Source organism: Pseudophryne corroboree, chromosome 3 (assembly GCF_028390025.1).
Source record: "Pseudophryne corroboree isolate aPseCor3 chromosome 3, aPseCor3.hap2, whole genome shotgun sequence".
Lineage (NCBI taxonomy): Eukaryota > Metazoa > Chordata > Amphibia > Anura > Myobatrachidae > Pseudophryne > Pseudophryne corroboree.
This window is the reverse complement of record NC_086446.1, coordinates 160,866,087-160,891,988: the sequence shown is the minus strand read 5'-3', so window position 1 is coordinate 160,891,988 and position 25,902 is coordinate 160,866,087. Positions and strand designations below refer to the sequence as shown.

Here is a 25,902-nt window from a genome sequence, read left to right as displayed (position 1 = left end):
CTACAAATCACTGATGATGAGGTACCCACTACTGTCACTAAGAAAACTGACATGTTAAAAGACAGAAGGTGGTTAAAAATCTATTGCCCCATTTGGTAGACATCATGCAGGAACCCTGGGCAAATCCAGGGAAAAAGTTCCCTCTCTCTAAACAGTCCTTGGCTCGCTATCCTCTCCCTGCAGAGCTACAGTATGTAATAAGTGGGAAAATTCACAGTCGGTGGATTCTCATATCACCCGCCTAGTGGTGTCTTCCACTCTTCCTGTCACTACTATCACTTCACTGAAAGAACTGACAGATAAGCGTGTGGAGGGATGCCTGAAATCTATTTACTCCCTTACAGGTGCTGTACATAGACCCACTATTGCTGCCTCTTGGGCTGCTAAAGGTATCGAAGCATGGGTTCAGGCATTAGAGGAGGAGCTGCTCGAGGGTATATCTGACAATGCCAGACAGTACCTGTCTCACATTACAACCACCGCCTATTACATACAGGAGGCGTCCTCTGAGGCAGGTGTGTTGGCAGCCAAGGCGTCGACTACGTCTGTCCTGGCTCGCCGTATTCTGTGGTTGAGGTCATGAAAGGTGGACCTGGACTCCAAAAAGACCGTGGAGGTACTCCCTTTTAAGGGACACAGTCTATGTGGAGAAGACCTGAATAAAATTGTGTCTGAACTGGCAGTAGCTAAGACTGCCTTCCTCCCAAATAGAAATTCTTCTGCAGAGAAGGCAGAAGGTACCACTTTTCGTTCCTTTTGGTCTCAAGGGAAAGCAAAAAGTCAGGCCTTCCCGAGACAATCTCGTGCTTCCAAAACCACTAAGCCCAAAACAAAGCAATCCTGGTCGGCCTGTCAGCCTGCTTCTAAACAAGACAAGCCTGCCGCATGACGGGGCGGGCCTCTCCCTGGGGGACCCCAGGGTGGGAGGCCGACTTCTGCGGTTCATCCAGGTCTGGTTAAAGATCACTTCAGATGAATGGGTGCGAGAAGTTGTCTCTCACGGCTACGCAGTCTCGTTCAAGAGACGTCCCCCTCGCCAGTTTTGCGCCATGGTTATTCCTTTGGATCCATTAAAGGCGTCAGTTTTGCAGAAAGTGGTGAGATCTCCTGAATACAGGAGTGGTAGTGCTGGTACCCCTGTCTCAGAGAGGCAGTGGTTACTACTCGTCCCTGTTTCTAGTCCCAAAACCTAATGGGTCCTTCCGGCCTATTCTCAACCTACAATCATTAAACAAGTTTGTGGGAGTGTCCAAATTCCAGATGGACACTCTGTGCTCAATTGTACTGGCGATAGAACTCGGAGACTATATGGTATCCCTGGATATACAGGATGCGTACCTGCATATACCTATTGCCAAGTCCCATCAGCAGTATCTGCGGTTTGCTATTGGCAGTTTACACTATCACTTCCAGGCTCTGCCATTTGGACTGGTTACGGCTCCTTGGATTTTAACCAAGGTTATGGCCGTAATGACGGCATATCTCCATCGCCACGGAGTCAGGATCCTGCCGTATCTGGACGACTTGCTGATCCTGGCAAACTCCCACGATGTCCTCCTCAGTCATCTACAACTGACGGTAAGCTTCCTACAAGCCCAAGGATGGCTCATCAATTGGAAGAAATCCTTGCTGGTCCCAGCTCAGTCCATGGTGCACCTGGGAGCACTCCTGGACACACACAGTCAACGTCTGTTCCTGTCTCCAGAGAAAGTCCTGAAACTTCAGGACAGGTTAAGATACTTATTTTCGTGCAACAGTGTGTCGATACACTTGGCGATGCAAGTACTTGGCCTAATGGTGTTGACATTCGACACGGTGGAGTATGCTCAATTTCAGTCCCGCCCTCTGCAGAAGTTAATCCTTTCCACATGGAACGGCCTACCTCATCGGATCAGGTCTCACATGATCACTTTGACTCCGGAGGTTCAGCTATCGCTGACCTGGTGGCTCCAGGACCAGCAACTGACCAGGGGACGTCCCTTCTGGATCCCTGACTGGGTCCTGTTGATAACAGATGCCAGTCTGCGGGGATGAGGCACTCGAAGTTGCACGGCCATGAGGAAAGTGTCAAAAATCCTCCGTTGGGCAGAACGCCATCTGCCAGCAATATCGGCAGTGTTCATTCCGGGTATCCTAAACTGGAAAGCGGACTTCCTCAGTCGTCAGGACATGCATGCCGGAGAGTGGATTCTTAATCCGGAAGTCTTTCAACTCCTAGTGGACACGTGGGGCCTACCAGATGTAGACTTGATGGTATCTCGACACAAGCACAAAGTTCCGGTCTTCGGATCAAGGACCAGGGATCCTCAAGCAGCATTTGTGGATGCACTAGCCATTCCATGGAACTTTCTGCTGCCTTACGTGTTCCCTCCAGTGTCACTCCTGCCTAGGGTCCTGCGGAAGTTCAAGCAAGAAGGAGGAATACTACTGCTAGTCGCTCTGGTGTGGCCCAGAAGGCATTGGTTCTCAGACCTGCAGGGTCTATCGACAGAGCTTTCTCTTCTACTTCCTCAATGACCAGGGCCCTTGTCTCTATCTAGACCTGGCCAGACTGGCTTTGACGGCATGGCTCTTGAAGCATCACTCCTGAGGGCCAAAGGATTCTCTGAGGCGGTCATCCAAACTGTGCTGAAAGCCCGCAAACTGGCATCTGCCCGGATCTATTACAGGGTCTGGAATTCACCTGGTGTGCTGTTAAGAACTATGATGCGCACAGATTCAAAACATCCAGAATCCTGGCTTTCCTACAAGGCCTGGACTTAGGCCTTCATCTGGCCTCCCTCAAGGTTCACATATCTGCCTTTTCGGTTTCAGAGAAAAATTGCATCTATACCTGACGTTCATACATTCACTCAGGGTGTGTTACGGATTCAGCCTCCCTATGTCCCTACTGTGGCTCCATGGGATCTGTCTGTTGTCCTGAATGCCCTGCAAGAGTCTCCATTTGAAGCTCTTGAGTCAGTGGACCTTAAATGGCTCACAGCCAAGGTCCTGTTTCTGCTGGCTATTGCCTCAGCTAGAAGGGTGTCGGACTTAGGTGCTTTGTCCTGTCGTCCACCCTTTCTGATATTCCATCATGACCGGGCAGTTCTGAGAACTCGCCCAGGATATTTACCTAATGTGGTGTCATCTTTCCACCTTAACCAAGAGATTGATGTTCCAGCCTTTATCTCTTTGGATTTGTCCCCCAAAGAGCGGTCTTGGGATGTGGCAAGGGTTCTCCGTATATATGTGGAGAGAACTGCCTCTATCAGGAGGTCAGATACCCTGTTTGTACTGTTTGGTTTCCACAAATGTGGCTGGCCTGCGAATAAGCAAACCTTGGCCAGATGGATTAGAATGCTGATTGCACAAGCTTATGCGCAGGCTGGACTCCCAGCTCATGCCGCTATTAAAGCCCATTCTATGCGGTCTGTTGGATCTTCTTGGGCGACCCGCTGTGGCGCGTCCACAGAACAATTGTGCAAGGCGACTACATGGTCCTCTGTGAACACGTTCATCAGGTTCTATGCCTTTGATACTTCCACCTCCAAGGATACTTCCTTTGGATGCCGGGTTCTTATACCTGCTAAGGTGCGTCCCCTCCCTTGAGGATCTGCTTTAGGACATCACCCGATGTTTTCCCTGTGGAACACAGTGTACCCCGCTGCAGAAAAGGAGAGTTATGGTAGACTTACCATTGTTAACTCTCTTTCTGCGTGGTACACTGGGTTCCACAGGGCGCCCACCCTGACGCACCTAGCTTCTATGGGTTTGTTTGGCATTAGCCACTGTTCCCTTCTCCTGTCATGAGAATGTGGTTATATGTGACTAACATCTGCCTTCTCTCTTACTTGCTCCTACATTGGACTGGTTAATGAAACGGAACTCACAGTGCCTGGAGGCAGAGTTATAGAGGAGGCCCCACAATGCATACTGGGACAGCCTAAAGCTTTATCCTGTTGGTGCATCTCTGGATCAAGATCACCTCTACACCCGATGTTTTCCCTGTGGAACCCAGTGTACCTCGCAGAAAGAGAGTTAACAATGGTAAGACTACCATAACTCTCCTTTTTTAAAATATAACTTATCTTATTGAAAATCCATTTTGGCCCAAGACAGGTTCAGGTACCCAGTGTCACGATCCGGGTATCTGGACGCCATTACTTACCCTTCAGATGCCTCCTAAGGCTGGCTCAGCGTTCCAGGACCGGATCCCGCTGTTCCTGAGTTTCCACATGCAGAATGTCAGAGTGGTGATTTCATCAGCCGCGGCCTCCGCTGTGCCCGCGTGGTTAAATGTGCGCTTGTCAGTCTGGCGTCTCCTGTCTCCTGTGGCCGGCGTCGCCATTACTGTTTCAATTCTCACATGGATTACAAACCAAACTTCCCTCCAAGTGTCTGCATGGGCGCAGCCATCTTGGATTTTGTCATCTGATTATTTCCACCAATCTGCTGTCTGTATTGTTGATTTGCATAATTGCCTAGCCAACCCCTTCCTTGCTGCAGGTATAAGTATGCTGTGCCTGAGCAAGGAAGGCGTCAGTGCTTTGGTTGTCTAACCTAGTTCCAGTTTGTCTCTCTCCTGTGGTTGTCTTCCAGGTTCCAGCTCCTGTCTCCAGACTTCTGCTATAGAGACCCGCACCAGCATTCCATCTGCGGTGTAGCCTGACTCTCCGATCCATTCTGGACTCACCTGTTTCCAGCTACAACAATCACCTGCTTCCAGCCCAGCTTCCAGCAGTGTACAGCTTCTCTTAAAGGGCCGGTGTCCTTTCTGCAGTTTACCACTCTCCACCGGTATTATTATTTCACCGCTCTCAAACAATCACCTGCTTCCAGCCCAGCTTCCAGCAGTGTATAGCTTCTCTTAAAGGGCCGGTGTCCTTTTCTGCAGTTTACCACTCTCCACCGGTATTATTATTTCACCGCTCTCAAACTCCAAACTTCATTATTATTTCATCGCTCTCAAGTTCGTTTATTATTTAACTGGTTCCAGCCAGTATCCACTCCGTACCAACAACAGTCTGGTTCCAGCCAGTATCCACAGCAGCCGTTTTACCTTCAGCAGCCCAGCCTTTCCTGGAACATCAGCTGGTACGATCCTGGGTTCTCTCCATTGCTACAGTCAGGCCTGGTAAGGACTTTCCAACTAGAAGATTATAAGAACTGTCTCACACTACCAGTGCCTGTGGCCCTTGCCACCCTGTAGTACCCAGGAATTGTATTTATCCTCTGTTGACTTTTATGTTTCCTTTTACTGCTGCTGTGTTACGGAGTTTGTCATAATAAACATCATTGACTTTTATCCTGGTTGTCGTGGTCACGCCTTCGGGCAGTTATTCTACATGTTACTTACATGTCTAGGGGTCTGATACAACCTCCCAGGTTCCGTTACATCTCAGCCCCTACAACTGAGGCTGCCTCCCGTCAGCTCAGGCCCTCAGTTGTGACAGTAAGCACTGACCTAATGAATCCAGCCGGAGACCAGGATCAAGCGGCCAGGCCGATGCAAGAACTGGCAGCCCGACTTGAACATCAGGAGGCTGCACAGGGCCACATCATCCGCTGTCTCCAGGATCTCTCTACACGGCTGGATGGGATTCAAACGACCCTCCGTGGACCTGGCACGTCCGGTGCGTCCACTACAGTAACACCAGCTGTAACCCCACCCACCTTACCCATTTCCAGTCCACATCTTCATCTTCCAACGCCAGCAAAATTTGATGGATCTCCAAGGTTCTGCAGGGGATTTCTCAATCAATGTGAAATCCACTTTGAGCTTCTACCTGGCAATTTCTTCAGTGACCGTACCAAAATTGCCTATATCATCTCCCTTCTCAGTGGCTCAGCCCTTGACTGGGCATCACCTTTATGGGAGCAGTCTGATCCCCTGCTATCCTCCTATACTGACTTTGTAGCTACATTCAGGCGCATCTTCGACGAGCCAGGCCGGATAACATCTGCTTCATCTGAGATTCTCCGTTTACGCCAGGGAACACGTACTGTGGGACAGTATCTTATACAGTTTAAAATCCTGGCATCCGAACTGGCATGGAACGACGAGGCCCTGTATGCTGCATTCTGGCATGGCTTATCAGAACGCATCAAGGATGAGTTAGCTACCAGAGACTTGCCCTCTAAGTTGGATGAGCTAATTTCTCTTTGCACGAAGGTTGATCTACGTTTCAGAGAGAGAGCAACCGAGCGAGGAAGATCATCTACTCCTAAATCTTCTGCTCCTCCTCCTCGTCAACCATCTCCATCCAAGGATGAGCCTATGCAAATTAGTCGTTCCCGTCTATCTCCCGCTGAGCGCCGAAGACGTCTCTCTGAGTCTCTCTGTCTCTACTGTGCAGCTCCGTCGCACACTATCAATGCCTGTCCCAAACGTCCGGGAAACTCCAGATCCTAGCTCGCCAAGGAGAGGGCCGGCTAGGAGTAATGATCTCCTCTCCATCTCCTCATGACTGTAACCTCCCAGTGTCGCTCCAAATTGCTCAACGTTACAGGAACGTCATTGCCCTCGATTCCGGAGCAGCTGGGAATTTCATAACCGAAGCTTATGTTAAACGGTGGTCCCTACCCACCGAGAGACTGTCCTCGTCCATCTCTTTGACTGCCGTGGATGGCAGCAAGATTTTTGACGCAGTCATTTCCTTAAGGACTCTTCCAGTTCTTCTGAGAGTGGGAGTTCTTCATTCTGAGTATATTTCTTTTTTAGTGATTCCAAGAGCCACACATCCAGTGGTTTTAGGCCTTCCATGGCTCCGTCTCCACAACCCATCAATTGACTGGACGACTACGCAAATACTGGCATGGGGTCCCTCCTGTGCTGAGACTTGTTTAGCCAAAGTTCTTCCTGTTTGTTCTTCCTTCCCCAGGTCATCTGATGTTCCGCCTCCTCCATATCAAGACTTCACGGACGTGTTCAGTAAAGCCTCTGCTGATATCCTTCCTCCTCATAGAGAATGGGACTGCCCAATCGACCTCATTCCAGGGAAGGTTCCACCGCGAGGCCGAACTTATCCGTTGTCTCTGCCTGAGACACACTCCATGGAAGAGTACATCAAAGAGAACCTGGCGAAGGGTTTCATCCGACCATCTTCTTCTCCAGCCGGCGCAGGCTTCTTCTTCGTTAAGAAGAAAGACGGTGGTCTGCGTCCGTGCATCGACTACAGAGGTCTGAACGACATTACTGTCAAGAACCGATACCCTTTACCCCTGATTACCGAGCTCTTTGATAGAGTTAGTGGTGCAACTATTTTCACAAAGCTGGACTTGAGGGGTGCCTACAATCTCATCCGAATCCGTGAGGGTGACGAGTGGAAGACCGCCTTTAACACCCGCGACGGACATTATGAGTACCTCGTCATGCCCTTCGGATTGAGCAACGCTCCAGCAGTCTTCCAGCACTTCATGAATGAGATTTTCAGGGACATCTTGTACCGCCATGTCGTGGTTTATCTAGATGACATCCTCATCTTTGCTAATAATCTCGAAGATCATCGTTTCTGGGTAAAAGAGGTTCTTTCCCGTCTCCGTGTCAATCACCTCTATTGTAAATTGGAGAAGTGTGTGTTTGAAGTTAAAACCATTCCGTTTCAAGGTTACATTGTGTCCGGTTCCGGACTAGAGATGGATCCTGAGAAACTCCAAGCAATCCAGAATTGGCCTATACCCTTAAGCCTCAAAGGGGTCCAGAGGTTCTTAGGGTTCGCCAATTATTATAGAAAATTTATACGAGACTTTTCCACCATCGTGGCGCCTATCACTGCATTAACCAAGAAAGGTGCTAATCCGTCCAAGTGGTCCGAGGAAGCTACACAGGCCTTTCACCTTCTGAAGCAACGGTTCATCTCTGCACCAGTTCTGAAACAGCCCGACACCGACTCTCCTTTTATCTTAGAGGTAGATGCCTCCTCCGTTGGAGTAGGAGCAGTGTTATCCCAGAGGGCCAAAGATGGACATCTACATCCTTGCAGTTTCTTCTCCCGGAAGTTCTCCCCAGCTGAGCGCAACTATGCCATTGGCGACCAGGAGTTGCTAGCCATCAAGCTCGCTCTGGAGGAGTGGAGATACCTGTTGGAGGGAGCTTCCCACTCAATCACCATACTTACCGACCACAAAAATCTTTTATATCTCAAAGGCGCACAATGTCTGAATCCTCGTCAGGCCAGATGGGCACTTTTCTTCTCTAGGTTTGACTTTAAACTCCAGTTCTGTCCGGGTTCTCAGAATTGTAAGGCCGATGCCCTTTCCCGCTCATGGGAGCAAGAAAATGAGTCCGAGTCTGCAGACAAGCATCCTATTATTAATCCGTTGGCATTCTCCACGGTAGGGATGGACTCTACGCCTCCACCAGGGAAAAGTTTTGTTAAGCCAGTTCTAAGGAAGAAGCTCATGCATTGGGCCCATGCTTCCCGTTTTGCTGGACATACAGGCATTCAGAAAACCCTTGAATTTATTTCTAGGTCCTACTGGTGGCCAACTCTGAAGAAGGACGTTATGGAATTTATTGCCTCCTGCCCAAAGTGTGCCCAACACAAAGTCTCCCGCCAGTCGCCTGCGGGGCAACTGGTTCCATTATCTGTTCCCCGTCGACCTTGGACCCATTTGTCGATGGACTTTGTTTCCGATCTACCTATCTGCAACAAGTTTAATACCATCTGGGTGGTAGTTGACCGGTTCACCAAGATGGCACATTTCATCCCTCTCACCGGTCTTCCGTCAGCTTCCAAGTTGGCTCAAGTGTTTATACAAGAGATCTTCCGACTTCACGGTCTTCCTGAAGAGATCATCTCGGATCGTGGAGTACAATTTGTAGCCAAATTTTGGCGAAGTTTGTGTCAAGCCCTCCAAGTCAAGTTAAAGTTTTCCACGACTTACCATCCTCAGACCAATGGTCAAACCGAGAGGGTGAATCAGGACTTGGAGGCCTTCCTCCGTATATATGTGTCTTCCTCTCAAGATGACTGGGTTCAACTCCTTCCTTGGGCCGAGTTCAGCCACAACAATCAATACCATTCCTCATCTTCTTCTACACCATTCTTCATTAATTATGGATTCCACCCTAAAGTCCCAGAATTCCAACCGCTTCCCGCAACTTCTGTTCCAGCAGTGGATGTCACCATGCGTCAGTTTTCAAATAACTGGAGGAACGTCCGCGCAGCCCTGCTTAAAGCCTCATTCAGGTATAAGAAGTTTGCCGATAGGAAGCGTAGAGCGGTTCCTGCTCTCAAGGTGGGTGATCGTGTGTGGCTGTCCACGAAGAATTTGAGGTTGAGAGTTCCCAGCATGAAATTTGCACCTCGCTACATCGGACCCTTCAAGATTGAACAAGTCATCAATCCTGTTTCCTACAGGTTACAGTTACCATCCTTCTTGAAAATACCCAGGACATTTCATGTTTCTTTGTTGAAACCGCTGATCCTGAATCGGTTTCATTCCGCACTTCCTCCAGCTCCCAAAGTTCAGACTCAACGGGGAGTCGAGTACGAGGTGGCCAAGATTTTGGACTCACGTTTCCGTTACGGTCAGTTACAATACCTCATTGACTGGAAGGGCTATGGTCCTGAAGAACGCTCTTGGACCAATGCCTCAGACGTCCATGCTCCTGCCTTGGTCCGAAATTTCCACGCAAAGTTTCCTTTAAAGCCTAAGAAGTGTCCTGGGGCCACTCCTAAAGGGGGGGGTGCTGTCACGATCCGGGTATCTGGACGCCATTACTTACCCTTCAGATGCCTCCTAAGGCTGGCTCAGCGTTCCAGGACCGGATCCCGCTGTTCCTGAGTTTCCACATGCAGAATGTCAGAGTGGTGATTTCATCAGCCGCGGCCTCCGCTGTGCCCGCGTGGTTAAATGTGCGCTTGTCAGTCTGGCGTCTCCTGTCTCCTGTGGCCGGCGTCGCCATTACTGTTTCAATTCTCACATGGATTACAAACCAAACTTCCCTCCAAGTGTCTGCATGGGCGCAGCCATCTTGGATTTTGTCATCTGATTATTTCCACCAATCTGCTGTCTGTATTGTTGATTTGCATAATTGCCTAGCCAACCCCTTCCTTGCTGCAGGTATAAGTATGCTGTGCCTGAGCAAGGAAGGCGTCAGTGCTTTGGTTGTCTAACCTAGTTCCAGTTTGTCTCTCTCCTGTGGTTGTCTTCCAGGTTCCAGCTCCTGTCTCCAGACTTCTGCTATAGAGACCCGCACCAGCATTCCATCTGCGGTGTAGCCTGACTCTCCGATCCATTCTGGACTCACCTGTTTCCAGCTACAACAATCACCTGCTTCCAGCCCAGCTTCCAGCAGTGTACAGCTTCTCTTAAAGGGCCGGTGTCCTTTCTGCAGTTTACCACTCTCCACCGGTATTATTATTTCACCGCTCTCAAACAATCACCTGCTTCCAGCCCAGCTTCCAGCAGTGTATAGCTTCTCTTAAAGGGCCGGTGTCCTTTTCTGCAGTTTACCACTCTCCACCGGTATTATTATTTCACCGCTCTCAAACTCCAAACTTCATTATTATTTCATCGCTCTCAAGTTCGTTTATTATTTAACTGGTTCCAGCCAGTATCCACTCCGTACCAACAACAGTCTGGTTCCAGCCAGTATCCACAGCAGCCGTTTTACCTTCAGCAGCCCAGCCTTTCCTGGAACATCAGCTGGTACGATCCTGGGTTCTCTCCATTGCTACAGTCAGGCCTGGTAAGGACTTTCCAACTAGAAGATTATAAGAACTGTCTCACACTACCAGTGCCTGTGGCCCTTGCCACCCTGTAGTACCCAGGAATTGTATTTATCCTCTGTTGACTTTTATGTTTCCTTTTACTGCTGCTGTGTTACGGAGTTTGTCATAATAAACATCATTGACTTTTATCCTGGTTGTCGTGGTCACGCCTTCGGGCAGTTATTCTACATGTTACTTACATGTCTAGGGGTCTGATACAACCTCCCAGGTTCCGTTACATCTCAGCCCCTACAACTGAGGCTGCCTCCCGTCAGCTCAGGCCCTCAGTTGTGACACCCAGTTCCTTTAATGAAAGTTTCAGGAACTGAGCATATAATTAATTATATTTCTACTGACCAATAGTAGTTACTAACCTGATATCTCTATCACTGTTGAGCACTCCACAATCAGTCCTACCCCACAAGCCTGCTGCCTAGGTGTCATCCTTGACTCTGAACTGTCTTTTGACCCCTACATCAATCTGTCTCAAAATCATGTTACATGCATCTAAAAAACATATCCAAAATATGACCATACCTTACACAAGACACTGTAAAAACTCTAATTCATTCTCTCATCTCCCGCATTGATTATTTCAGTAGTCTTCTTACTGGTCTTGCCTAAAATAGACTTTCAGCACTACAATCCATTCTAAATGCAGCTGCAAAGCTAATCTTACTCACTAGATGTTCATCTTTTACGGATCCAGTCTGTCATTTCCTCCACTGGTTACCTGTATTCTACCGTATTCAATATAAAATACTTTTACTTACACACAAGTCCATTAACCACATCATTACTTGCTCCCATGCATGATTGCAGGACTTTCTTCAGGCTGCACCCACTCTGTGATATGCCCTCCCATCTATCTAAGACTCTCCTTTAGTCTCCAAACCTTCAAGCGTTCCATGAAAACTCATCTCTTCAGGCAAGCTTATCAAACTCCGGAACCACCCACATAAACTTCATAAACTTTCCTATCCAATTACATCCCCACTGTACAGTTCACACATATTCTCACATATTTTCTCTTTCTTCACTTTCCCATCCTCCTTACCCCAGGCCAACATTGCTGTGTGACCATATCATACAGCCCACTAAGAACCATTGCTATAGATAGCGCCTATCCTTGTGTATTAATACCTATTTCCCTATAAATTGTAAGCTTTGAGCAGAGCATTTCCACGTCTATGACTGTTATTACCCTGTGTTATCACTGTTGTTTCAATTTGGAAAGCGCAGCGGAATTTGCTCCGCTACATAAGAAACTGTTAATTAAAAAATAAATAAATTGAAGTCACCAATACATATACCAGTAATCAGTATTTTGTTGTTAGTAAACTTACGGCCTGTTTTTTCAGGTCCCCTTTTACCCAGGCATCAGAATCCTCAATCACCTCTTCCTTCCAGTCCAAGCCCTGGTCCGCCAAGAGCATCCGCATGGATTCACAACGGCCTGAGGAAGAGCATATATAACCAACAAGTAGTATTTTGGTGTTTGGCCATGACTGGACATGTGGAACATATGGTAAATTTCTGCACCGCTCTTCCAGGAAAATTACCACATTCCAGCATGTCACGTAAATTAGCTTGGCAGCCATACAGTGATACAATGCTTTCAGTAAATGTAGATTGGAAATCTGCAGCAAAATCGGACAGATTTTTACACTAAAGCTGGGTCTATACTAGACAATATGTCATCTGATCCAGCAGACCGGACCAACATATCAGGCTCTTCATCTAGTGTGTACCCACTACTGCTCGCTCCCAACTGGTAGACCTGGCAAACGACAAAATGCAGGTGAAGGCGGCCGTGAACGATATATTGTGTGACATATCTTTCAGTGTGTATGGGATGGCCAATGTATTGTTACATCCGTTGTACCATTGGCCGGGTACACACATCGTCCAGTATGTACCCGCCTTAAGGGTGGGTACACACTAGAATGACGGCCAATCATTCTGATGGTCAGGCCAAATTCCCTGGCAGTGCACACTACGATGTAATGATACCTTGTTCCGGCCTTCATTACACTGCACAGCCCACATATGGCCAACAAGTAGATATCTCATGCAACCTACGGGAGCATGCAATTGTGTGAACACATTAGATGATATAGACTATTTGACTATCCAATATGGCAAATCATCCTGATATTGGTGGTCATTCCGAGTTGTTCGCTCTGTAATTTTCTTCGCATCGCAGCGATTTTCTGCTAATTGCGCATGCGCAATGTTCGCACTGCGACTGCGCCAAGTAAATTTGTTATGAAGATTGGTATTTTACTCACGGCATTACGAGGTTTTTTCTTCGTTCTGGTGATTGTAATGTGATTGACAGGAAGTGGGTGTTTCTGGGCGGAAACTGGACGTTTTATGGGAGTGTGTGAAAAAACGCTACAGTTTCTGGGAAAAACGCGGGAGTGGCTGGAGAAACGGAGGAGTGTCTGGGCGAACGCTGGGTGTGTTTGTGACGTCAAACCAGGAACGATAAGCACTGAACTGATCGTACTGGAAGAGTAAGTCTCGAGCTACTCAGAAACTGCACAGAGAAGTCTTTTCGCAATATTGCGAATCTTTCGTTCGCAATTTTGATAAGCTAAGATTCACTCCCAGTAGGCGGCGGCTTAGTGTGTGCAATGCTGCTAAAAGCAGCTTGCGAGCAAACAACTCGGAATGAGGGCCATTGTTCTAGTGTGTACCCACCCAAAAGTTTAGACTTAGAATTTGTAACCTACAGTAGGTCTCTAGATGGATTGTATAAATTGTAGTTGGATCCATGAAGAAATTAACAAGTATTTACCCAGCTTTATACAAGTGTAAATTTGCACGTTATAAGTATAACCACACTGGGAAGTTTATTTCATAATTTGTTCCTGATCTATGGTCTAGACATGGGAGACAACTTTTGAAAGCCAGGGTACCAGGAGCATTTTAAAAGAGAAGACCCACGTGCAGCCTCTGTTGTGGACCCCTCCTCTCCAGCAGTGAGTAGACTCTAGCGTTATGCCAGAGTTTACAGTGCATGCACAGGTCTCTGAGAACATGGTGCACATGCTTTATTCCCGGGGACATCTCCAGTGTGCATGCACAAATCACTCAAAAATGGCAGTGGTGGAGATTTTCCAAGCGATTTGTGTTTATAGTGCTGCCGGACTCTGGAGGGGTAAGTATAATATATGGGCAGGGGTGTATCTACCCATTGGCCAGATTGGCACACGCCAGGGGCGCCAGCTGAGCAGGGGGCGCCGCCTGACGGTGCCACCCTCGGCCAATGGGTAGAATCCCTTAAGCCGTAGTGTCTGGCAATACCTCATGTGCCGAGCTGCCTGTGCATTGCCTGGGATGGAGGGCAGAGGATCGCTCAGTAGGCAGGAGCTGGTGCTGGTGTCCGGCACCGCAATGCACTACAGGGAAGAAACTGAAAATAAACTACAACTCCCAGCAACCCTTGCTTTCGGGAGCTCCCGGCAGCAAGGGCTGCTGGAAGCTGTAGTTTTTTCAGTTTCTTCACGTAGTTTGGTGCGGTGCCCGACACCGGCGCCAGCTCCTGACTGCAGAGTGATCCTCTGCCCTCCATCCCAGGTAGCTCGGCACAGCAGGTATTGCCAGACACTACGGCTATCTGCTGGGATGTTGTGGGGTGGGGACTACGGCTATGTGCTGTGTGGGGAGGCAATGTATGTTCTGGGAGTGGGGGAGAATACTACTATGTGCTAAGGGCAGACTACAGCTATGTGCTGGGAGGGGGATGGGGACTATGGCTATGTGCTTGGGGAGGTAAGGGGCTATGTGCAGGGAGGGGGGACTATTGCTATCTATGTTGGCAGGGAACTATTGTTATGACTGTGTTGGGAGAGGTAGAGACTACGGCTATGTGCTGGGGGGACTACAGCTATTACTTGGGGAGGTGGGGGCTATTTACTGGGAGGGGACTATGGCTATGTGCTGGGAGGGGGATGGGGACTATGACTATATGACTGTGGGGCATATCTAGCACTGTGGGGCACATCTGGCACTGTGGGGCACATCTGGCACTGTGGGGGCATATCTGGAACCGTGGAGGCATGTGTGTATCTGGCACTGTGAGGGCATATCTGGCAACGTGGGGGAATATGTGTATCTGGCACTGTGGGGGCATATCTGGCACTGTGGGGGCATATCTGGCACTGTGGGGCATATCTGGCACTGTGGGGGAAGTGGCGTAACTGGAAATTTTTCTCCCCCAAGCCAAAAAATTCTCTGCCCCCCCCCCCCACATAATTGGCACTAGCAAAGCGTTGAATCTGCGCGGGCCGCAAAAGGGGTGTGGCCTTTCTGAAATGGGCGTAGTTTTGCATAAAGGGGCTTGGCATTGCAGGAAAAGAGTACCTTATACCCCAGTTTTGCAACCTGATTCATGCCCCTTACATTATTTGTAATTTTTCCTCCTTATAGTAATGCCCAGTATACATTATGCCACATACTGCAATGGCCCTTAGACATTATGCCACACACCATAATGCCCCCAACACATTATGACACACATCGTAATGCCTGTGACACATTATGCCACACACCGTAATGCCTGTGACACATTATGACAGGAATCGCAATGCCCGTTATACATTATGCTACACACTGCAATGCCCCTGATACATTATAGCACATACAATGCCTGTGACACATTATGACACACACCGCAATGTCCGTGATACATTATGCCACACATTGCAATGACCCTGAGACATTATACCACATACCACAATGCCCGTGATATAGTATGCCACACACCGTAATGCCTGTGACACATGATGACACACACCGCAATGTCCGTGATACATTATGCCACACACCGCAATGCCCATTACACATTAAGTCCTACAGTAAGGCTTCTAATTACTGTTAAATGACCTGCTCGTTGCCAGGGGTTTCATGCTCTTAGTTCCATGCACGGTGCCAGGGGTTTTTCATGCTCAGGGTGTCATGCTTGTTGCCAGGGGTTTCATGTGGTAGGTGTTATGCTTGTTGCCAGAGGTATCATGTGCTGGGTTTCAAGCTTGTTGCCAGGTGGTAATATTCGTAGCCAGGGGTTTCATGCACTGGGTGTCATGCTCGTTGCTAGGGGGTAATGCTTGTTGCCAGGGATTTCATGAGCTGGGTGTTGTGCTTGTAACCAGGGTGTAATGCTTGTTGCTAGGGCTGTGCTCCAAGTGCCACATATGTCCCCAGTGCCAGATATTCCCCCACAGTGCCAGGTACACATATGCCCCCCCAGTGCCAGGTACACATATACCCCCTGTGCCAAATATGCCCCTCCCCCCAGTGCCAGGTACACATATACCCCCCAGTGCCAAATATGCTCCCCCCGTGCCAAATATGCCCATCCCCAGTGCCAAATATGCCCCCCCAGTGCTAAATATGCTCCCCCAGTGCCAGGTACACCCCCCCCCCCTCCCGGGCTCCCCCGCTGCTGGGCTATTTGAGAAGGAGGTACACGGAGGGCACAGCGCGCGCCTCTCCTGTGTGTCCCTCCTGTGTATCCGGCGGCAGCCATGTGTCTGTTAAATGAAGTGCCAGGCTGCCGCCGGAAAACCAGGCCAGGAGGGACACACAGGAGAGGCGCACGCTGTGCCCTCCGTGTCCCTCCTTCCCAGCAGAAATCAGTGGGGATGGCTAGGGTGTCCCGTAGCCCTGCGTGCCTCCAAGCTGCGGGCCCCTAGTTATGCCACTGTGTGGGGGCATATCTGGCACCGTGGGGGCATATCTGGCACTGTGAGGGCATGTGTATCTGGCACTGTGGGGACATATGTGTATCTGGTACTGTGGGGGCATATGTGTATCTGTCACTATTGGGGGCATATGTGTATCTGGCACTGCAGTATTGGGGTCATATGTGTATCATGCCCCCATTTTCATTGGCCACGACCATTTTTTTTCTACTTTCACCACTGGGTAGTGTGCTGCACTGCACTTCTTTCCACTACAATTTGATTATACTACCTGGCCTTGGGTGGGATTGTGTCCTCAGCCAGGCCAGGCAATGCTGATATCTCCTCAGTGTTATAAGAATTACTGTGTGGGCATAATGTGTAAAGGGAACTGCTACTGTGTGGGCATGATGTGTATAAGGGTTACTACTGTGTAGCGTAATTTGAATTGGGGGAACTATTGTATGGTCATGCCCCTTTCCCAAAAGATCATGTCCCTTTTTTGCACATGCACCTTTCCTATTTCAAATATGGAGGGCGCCAGTCCCTTACTTTGCCAGGGGCGCTCGGACCCCTAGATACACCCCTGTATATGGGTGCACTGTATTGCAGTGTGAGCCCATGTGCACTGCCCACCTTGCACCTATTATAGAAATGCCTATGCAGGGAATGCTCTCCCCTCCATATTAACAATGTCAGAGGCAAGTGACCTTTTTACTTACCTCTGCAATTGAAATAGATGATTGTGTAGTCAGGCACTGAAAATGGAGGAACAAAAAAATGTAAGCTGAAGAAAGAAATACAATTAACATTACAAGAAAGATCCAGGTGCTACATATTTATACATCAAGGACTTAACCAGGTGTGTGCGGAGTGTGAAACCGCACATAGCGCTGCAGGGTAGGAGGCGCTGTTGGCGGCACTTGTAAGTTATCTGTTTTAATTACTTTCACATGCAGCTTCCTCTTTTTGAAGCCCAGCACCCCCTGACCGCCACTGTCTCCTACCCCTACCCCTTCCATTGCTAATACCTATACAACAGTCATGAACTTAACTAGATAGCTCTTTGTTATTCAGACACACTGTACTTTATTACATTTCAAGATTCTGACATATCCCAGCATTCTAACCAATTGCCTGTGGCATTGCAGTCAGACACTCATTCATTGTGCTGTCTGTTCTTGCATAGAAAGCTAGAGAATTCTAAGATAGATAACTATTTGAAGCTTACATTGTAATTTGTAAAAAAAAAAATGTGATCAGCATTGCGGCTGAGCAGATTTGTGTACAAGTAGCTTCATATTGGCCCTCATTCCGAGTTGATCGGTCGCAAGGCGAATTTAGCAGAGTTACACACGCTAAGCCGCCGCCTACTGGGAGTGAATCTTAGCTTCTTAAAATTGCGACCGATGTATTCGCAATATTGCGATTACTAACTACTTAGCAGTTTCTGAGTAGCTCCAGACTTACTCTGCCTGTGCGATCATTTCAGTGCTTGTCGTTCCTGGTTGACGTCACAAACACACCCAGCGTTCGCCCAGGCACTCCCACCGTTTCTCCGGCCACTCCTGCGTTTTTTCCGGAAACGGTAGCGTTTTCAGCCACACGCCCCTGAAACGCCGTGTTTCCGCCCAGTAACACCCATTTCCTGTCAATCACATTACGATCGCCGGAGCGAAGAAAAAGCCGTGAGTAAAAATACTTTCTTCATAGTAAAGTTACTTGGCGCAGTCGCAGTGCGAACTTTGCGCATGCGTACTAAGCGGATTTTCACTGCGATGCGATGAAAAAGAACGAGCGAACAACTCGGAATGAGGGCCATTGTTAGAAATCTCGCAGTTTTATGCAGGATCAAATAGCTCAATGAGTAGGTTGTTGGACTGGAATGCAACAGGTTATAGGTCTGAATCTTGGGTATGGCAGTATATTGAAATGGGTTATTTAATAAAGGGTATTGTAACTGAATATCAGTGAGCTGATATGTTGTATATTTGTGTCAAAATCCATTTTCTTGCAGTTCTCTCTGATTTACACTAGTTTTGAGTGTCTGGTACAGTGTCTCTTCACAGCAAAATGAAGAGTACCGACAACATTTTTAGGGACATCTGGATCACCTTTTCATAGGGTTAGGAAACCTTAGCACCAGGCATTTGTGAGTCTATTTAATTTTACCAATACGCATTATTTCATTTTGCTCTCATTCTCATATCAATATGCAGAGCACCAACAATTTATCAGGCCATACTTAAGAAAAAGTTAAAGCTGTCTCATAACAAAAAATTGTGAATGTGGGAAGTTTACTATGTATACAGGAAGTTTAACCCTGAGGTTTCACAATCTGAGACCATTTGCATTAAGATTAAAAAAATAAATAAAAATACATGTTCATACCTCCCAACATGACCCTCCCCAGGAGGGACAAAATGCTCTGCTCCTGGACTTTCCTCTTAATTTAGGATTTCTGTCACCTGTTTTCAACAGGTTAATGGATAAGAAAGGTGTTTCAGCACAGGTGGTCTTTAGTTTGCCGGCTGTTGGGAGGTATGCACAGTATACCGGCGCCGGAATCCCGACACCCGGCATACCGACACCTTTTCTCCCTCTTGGGGGTGCCTGCAGAGTGGTGAGCGCAGCGAGCCCACAAGGGCCTCATTTGCACTTGCCCAGCTGTCGGTATACCGGCGGTCGGGATTCCGGCGCCTGTATGCTGGTCGCCGGTATACCATACTACACCCTTTCAGCACAGGTGATGGTAATCATAAATGAAGAGGGAAGTCCAGGAGCAGAGCATTCTTTCCCTCCTGGAGAGGGTCATGTATGCATCTTTAGTAGACCAATAGTTTAGAGACATCACCTATTGGTATTGCAGGACATGTACACAGGTCACTCAAACAGCAGGCTCTTGTAAATCTGAATGGGGAGGTAAGTTGACTGTGAAGCTATAGTAAAGCTCCACAATAGTGGTGCTTTTACAATAGTACTACGGACATCAACTACATAATAATGTAAGTCAGCACTGAATTATCCATTAGACATACTCAGTGGGTGTGGATGACTACTCCCGTTTTTATGTGTTGCTTTACAAATGGAGAGGCTAATGGGCTCCAAACTTTTTTTTAACCATATTGTTACCGCAAACCCTATTTGATCCCTATTTCTTTGTAATGATATCCTTATGTCTATCCCAAGCATGTTTAAACTGCTCTACTGTTTTTGCTTCTATCACCTCTGATGGGAGACTATTACAATTTTCCATCATCCTTTCAATGAAGTAATATTTCCTCAAATTTCTCCTTAACCTATCTCCCTCCCATTTCAGTGCATGTCCTCATGTTCTAATACTTCTCTTTGAAGAATGTCTCCTTCCTGTACCTTGTTAAAACCCTTGATACAAATTGTGACAGGGGCAGCATAGTTCCACATGAAGTTAATGTGGAACAACAGGATTTCTCAGCTTTAGAGCAGCAGAAGCCAGAGCCGAAACTAGGATTTTCGTCACCCGGGGCAGGGCAGCTATTTTACCCCCCCCCCCCACCACCAAAAAAAACAAAAAACAAACAAACCCTGTCAGACTAAAATAATCAGATTATCAAAAAAAAATCATGCCCCGCTGTGTGTCCCCATACATTGCACTATATCACTGCACTATATCATAACACTTCATCACTGCACTACATTCCCCTACCCACTGCACTACATCACTATACTACATCCCCTACATGCTGAACTACATCACTACACTACATGCCCCTATACACTGCACTAAATACCCTATATGCTACACTACATCACTACACTACATCCCCTTATATGCTACACCACATCAGTGCACTACATGTCTCTATATACTGCAGTACATTACTACACTACATACCCTATATGGTACACTACATCACTACACTACATACCCTTATGTAGGTGAAGCAGAGGTTGATACTGCTTCCTGGGAAGCACAGTGCCTATAATAAAGTCTGTCTTTAAACTCCCCACAAAGCTGTTGTAGTGATACTCGGTGAGAGTTGGAGGTTGTCCAGGCTCTAAAGTTTCCACTGTCAAGTGGATAGCTAGCAAAGTGAGCCTTTGATTTCTGTAACATCGGTGACTGCACCTGTTAACAAGCATAAGCCTGTGGCAGCGTGTCCTCTCAATGGTGTGTAGCCGGCAGCTTGTTATAGATTGGTGCTGTGCAGGCAGCCAGGATCATAGCCTGCTGAAAAACACAGCACCAACAGCTCGCTTCTATAGCTTGCACGGTGCGCCGCACGCTAGTCGCAGCATCGCATGGCAAAGAAGAGAGTTTAAGACCGTAGCCAGCAGATCCCAGGTACTGGAGCTCACCCGCACAGCATCAGAGCCAGCTGCGGCAAGACAGGTGGGTCTGAGACACTGCCCCGCGAGCCTTCTGCTGACTCACTGGAGCAGCACAGCACTGCCGGTAAAAAAACAAGAACAAAAAAAACTTTCTCTGTAATTCCTCGGCGTCCCCTCAAATCCTAGGAATACTTTTGTAATGTACTACCGACATGTTTGTAACCTGTGAACAGTTTGCCTCTGTGAACTGCCATGCTGTGAAGCCTATGCTGTTGAAAAGTTACCTGACGCTGTCCTTCTGATTGAGGAAAATAAAGGAAGCTGCTTGTATTTTGGGCCTAATTCAGCGTTGATTGCAGCAGCAAATTTGTTAGCAGTTGGGCAAAACCATGGGGGTCATTCCGAGTTGTTCGCTCGCAAGCGGATTTTAGCAGATTTGCTCATGCTAAGCCGCCGCCTACTGGGAGTGAATCTTAGCATCTTAAAATTGCGAACGATGTATTCGCAATATTGCGATTACACACCTCGTAGCAGTTTCTGAGTAGCTCCAGACTTACTCGGCTTCTGCGATCAGTTCAGTGCTTGTCGTTCCTGGTTTGACGTCACAAACACACCCAGCGTTCGCCCAGACACTCCCCCGTTTCTCCGGCCACTCCTGCGTTTTTCCCGGAAACGGTAGCGTTTTTTCCCACACGCCCATAAAACGGCCTGTTTCCGCCCAGTAACACCCATTTCCTGTCAATCACATTACGATCGCCAGAACGAAGAAAAAGCCGTGAGTAACATTCCTAAGTGCATAGCAAATTTACTTGGCGCAGTCGCAGTGCGGACATTGCGCATTAAGCGGAAAATCGCTGCGATGCGAAGATTTTTACCGAGCGAACAACTCGGAATGACCCCCCATGTGCACTGCAGGGGAGGCAGATATAACATGTGCAGAGAGAGTTAGATTTGGGTGGGGTGTGGTCAAACTGAAATCTAAACTGCAGTGTAAAAATAAAGCAGCCAGTATTTACCCTGCACAGGAACAAAATAACCCACCCAAATCTAAATCTCTGTGCAAATGTTATGTCTGCCACACCTGCAGTGCACATGGTTTTGCCCAACTGCTAACAAATTTGCTGCTACGATCAACTCTGAATTACCCCCTTTATCCAGTGTACGTATGTGATACTTTTCACAAGATGTAACCATGCTCATGAAGCGATTGGCAGCTGTGAATAGCATACCTCCCAACATTTTGAAATGGGGCATGGCCTGTTGAAAAGGGGGCATGGCTTCACGGGAGTTTCCATCACTGAGGGGGCATGCCCAGTGCTCTGTGAGCTCGTAGAAAAGATAGTCAAAATTGACACTTAGCCAAAATAGCACAAAGCCAGTATCACAAGCACAGTCATTATATGCTTGCGATACCGACCTAGTCCCTATCGCACAGTGAGAATCAGGTTTAGTCAGAATCTCACCATGTGTATACACCTTAAATTACACTGTCTCCCTCAACAAGTCTTATTATTCCGCCTTTTGTTTTCTCCTTTCGCTTATACACACAAAAATAAAGTTTTGCCTCTTTTACCCACGGACTCCTCAGCTTGTGTTTTAGAACATCTGATAACCTTCTTAAGGTGCATACACACGGTAAGATTCGGGCTAACCCCAATTCTCACTGTGCGATAGGGACTAGGTCGGTATCGCAAGCATATAATGACTGTGCTTGTGATACTGACTATGTGCGATTTTAGCTAAGTGTCAATTTTGACTATCTTTTCTACGAGATAGTCAAAACTGACTTGCCTGCACAGTCTATCTAGGCTTGCGATGCCGATTGCACGGGACCGTGCTCCGCCATCGCATTGGCACCGCAAGGTGACTTTCACCTTGTGATCTACATTAACTTTTCATATTTCACCGTGTGTACACACCATAAGTCTCCTGTCTAACAAGATATACCTCTTTGTCTTCATTATTTTGTGTCTGCTTATATTTTCTAAAGACCATCTTTTTTGCATTCCCAATAATTGCTACTTCTTTCACAAACCACACTGGCTTCCTTTTCCTTGTGTTCTTCCAACCCTTTTGATACAAAGGTCCGTTGCCTTTAGTATTGCACTTTTTATTTTTCCCACCTCTCCTGCACTCCTTACCAACTTCCTCCACTCTGCCAAAGAATCACATAATTTCCCATCCTTGCAAAATCAGCCTTCCTAAAATCTAACACCTTTGTTTTTTGTTTAGCATTAGTCAGTATCTGGGGCCCTTTAATCAAATAATATTTGTGACTATGGGGGACATTTACTAAGCAGTGATAAAAGCGGAGAAGTGAACCAGTGGAAAAGTGCCCATGGGAACCAATCAGCACTGAAGTAACATCTATAATTTGCATACTTTGAAATTATACAGAGATGCTGATTGGTTGATGGGGCCACTTCTCCACTGGCTCACTTCCACGCTCTCATCACTGCTTAGTAAATGTCCCCTTATATTCCCAAAAACACCCATTTTGGGGGGTTAGCTACAAATATTAAGTATGCCTGAAATGTATAAAGGACGGATGGCAGCAGGTATCCATTTCTGCATGCAGCTGCATCCCCCACAGGTTTCTATGGGGCAATCGATGCTGCCTGATGTATCAATATCTGGAATCTTTTGGTTGCGATAGTCCATTGTAGCCTATGGGCTACGGATCGCAGATAGAAGTCCCAGCTGGGTTTCCAGGAACCCTCTGTCGGAAATGACCTTGGCAGGACCCCCGGCAGTCCGCAGAGCACATTGCAGGGTTGGGCTCCTTTCGGATCCCCTGTCTATGCGGGTGCCGTGTGATACATTCTCCCGATAGGATCACTTATTACAATGAAGATTGCTGGATCTCAGGTTTTCACCCACTTTTACGGCAGATAAAATCCATTTAACGGGCATATTTATTAACATTATATTTACAAAAATAATGTGAAAAAGGGTCTTTTCACATTATTTTTGTATCACCTGAATCTATTAAAGGGCTTTTTGTGCAGTTTTTCATGAAAAAAACTGCTCCAAATCCTTTAATTCACATTTTTCTAATAACCAGATTGCATTTCCAATACTTATAGTGCCCATACACTTATGAGATTATAGGTACTAGCCTTCAATTTCGACCACATCTGTGAGAGAAATCGAAGGATTGTATGCACATTTTAGTACCTTGAGAGGCGATGCGCGGGCACGCCGGTCGAATATCGCGTCTCAAGATATTATGTGCTGCACTTAATATTTCTCGCATCGTAGTCCGGGAGCGGCCTGAGGCCGCTCCCACTCGGCGGTGACGTGCCCATCACGTGATTACCATGCGATTTATCGCATGATTGCATGGTAATCACTTTGGCAGTTCAGGTGCGATTTCATCGCACCTGAACTGCCGGTGCGATGCCCCGCAATGTCGCGTCGCGGGGCATCGCACAAGTGTATGGCCAGCATTACAATGGGAAATGCGATCTGGACAAATTTACTTCACAGCTTTCTCTGCCCATTGGCCCACGGACAGTAAAAGCTGTGCAGGGTCCCGGCCAGTGTGATCAGCTATGTGTGCCCGATGAACACATGAGCTGATCACAGAGAGAGAAAAAAATCATAGCTACCCAGGGACTAGTGATCAGTTCTCTGGTGAGAGTTGCTGGTCATCGGGGCTCCCTGCTGTTCCTTGTACCCACACTCAATATTGTAAACTTATTTGGCAGAGCCATCTTTACTTCATGCCACTAGGTAATTTATCATCACTTATAAATTAAAGATATGGGGGTAAATTTACTAAGATGGGAGTCCTATTTAAGATGGGATGTTGCCCATAGCAACCAATCAGATTCTACTTCTCATTTATCTAGCACCTTTTAGAATATAATAACTGGAATCTGATTGGTTGCTATGGGCAACATCCCATCTTAAATAGAACTCCCATTCAAGCAGAATGTAACCTGCCCTATAGCCTCTCATGAGGAATCATCCCACACACCTTACCAAGGGCGGGATGTACTAAAGGGAAAATTTGGGGGTTTTACCGCATCTTCATATGTACTAAGACCCAGCCGCCAGGTTTTCGCCGCTGAGGGTATCGCCATCTTTGGATAGCAATACCCTATAGAAGCCTATGGGCTTCTTATCGCCGGCCGCGCAACCCGCCGCCTCCGTCCGCCGCCTCCCGCCGCAGACGCCGACACCCCGCTCCCCCGGCATACCTTCCTCCAGGAAGCCTGGATCTGGAAGGTAAACTCCTCCTCCCCCTAGCAACGCAGCCGGAGGCTCTTCCAGTTGGGGGAGGAGGACGCGCCCCGGACAGCCTGCTGCCTGCTTCCCAGCAGCTGAGGAGAGCGAGAGCACAGGGAGGTGACGGAGACCCCCGTACATCATTTCATAGGTATCGTGGGGGGCCTCTGTCACCACATTGCGATGTTGATCGCATATGTTAGTACATATGCGATCAATATTGCTGCGATGGGAGACGATGTATGTTAATACATCCCGCCCCAAGAAGCATTATAAACAATACTCCGAGGCACTGTAAAATAAGTAACAAGTGCAGAATTAACACTCAGGCCTAAATATGGCCAGACTTATTAGGTATTAGCTGTCCTGTAAAGAAATGTGGTCGTTTAAGGCAACACTCCTGCAGACTTTTACAACACGGTTATATGACCAGAGGGTTCAACACATGAATAATTGGAAGACAAACTACAGATTAGCACAATGATGGTCTGCAGCACATCAGTGAGAAGTCACTGAGCCACTCTCTAACACTATAGATATACTGTATATACAGTCTATGCGAAACCACTAGACAAACACACAACATGCAGCCTAGAGATAACACACTACTAGCAAGCAAGTAGAAACTCTGCTCATGTCATTGGGAAGAAAGGGCATCTTACTTTTGATGATGTGGTATGGACAGAAGCAGCAGCACCGGGATTAATATCAGATGAACACTTTCCCTGGACCTGGAGACACACCAGGGCTGAACCTTCTCTCTTTATAGGCAGTGTGGTCGCAGTGTGATAGGATTTTAGCCCCTGAGATGCCCCTCCCACGGTCCGTGGGCGTGCACATCCAGAGTGGGATTCTAAGGTAAGTGGGATGTCATGTTATACCTGATTTGTTCTTGACTGTTGTGAACGTGTGTGACTTCCACACTGACTCACTAGAAGCTGTTGCATTGTAGCAGGATGTGCACTTTC

General features: G+C 47.6%; 1 protein-coding gene across 1 annotated transcript in view; it reads right to left on the bottom strand.

Moving 5' to 3' along the window:
• Window positions 1–25,687, bottom strand: part of LOC135057549 (glutathione S-transferase P 1-like) — a 58,819-nt gene extending 33,132 nt beyond the window's left edge. The window contains exons 1-3 of the mRNA XM_063963400.1: window positions 25,597–25,687; window positions 17,113–17,148; window positions 12,047–12,156 (exon numbers count right to left, since the gene is read on the bottom strand). Coding sequence (XP_063819470.1) covers window positions 12,047–12,156; window positions 17,113–17,148; window position 25,597 — 147 coding nt within the window. The 5' untranslated portion in view covers window positions 25,598–25,687. The remainder of the gene's footprint in view (window positions 1–12,046; window positions 12,157–17,112; window positions 17,149–25,596) is intronic.
• Window positions 25,688–25,902: the final 215 nt, after the last annotated feature.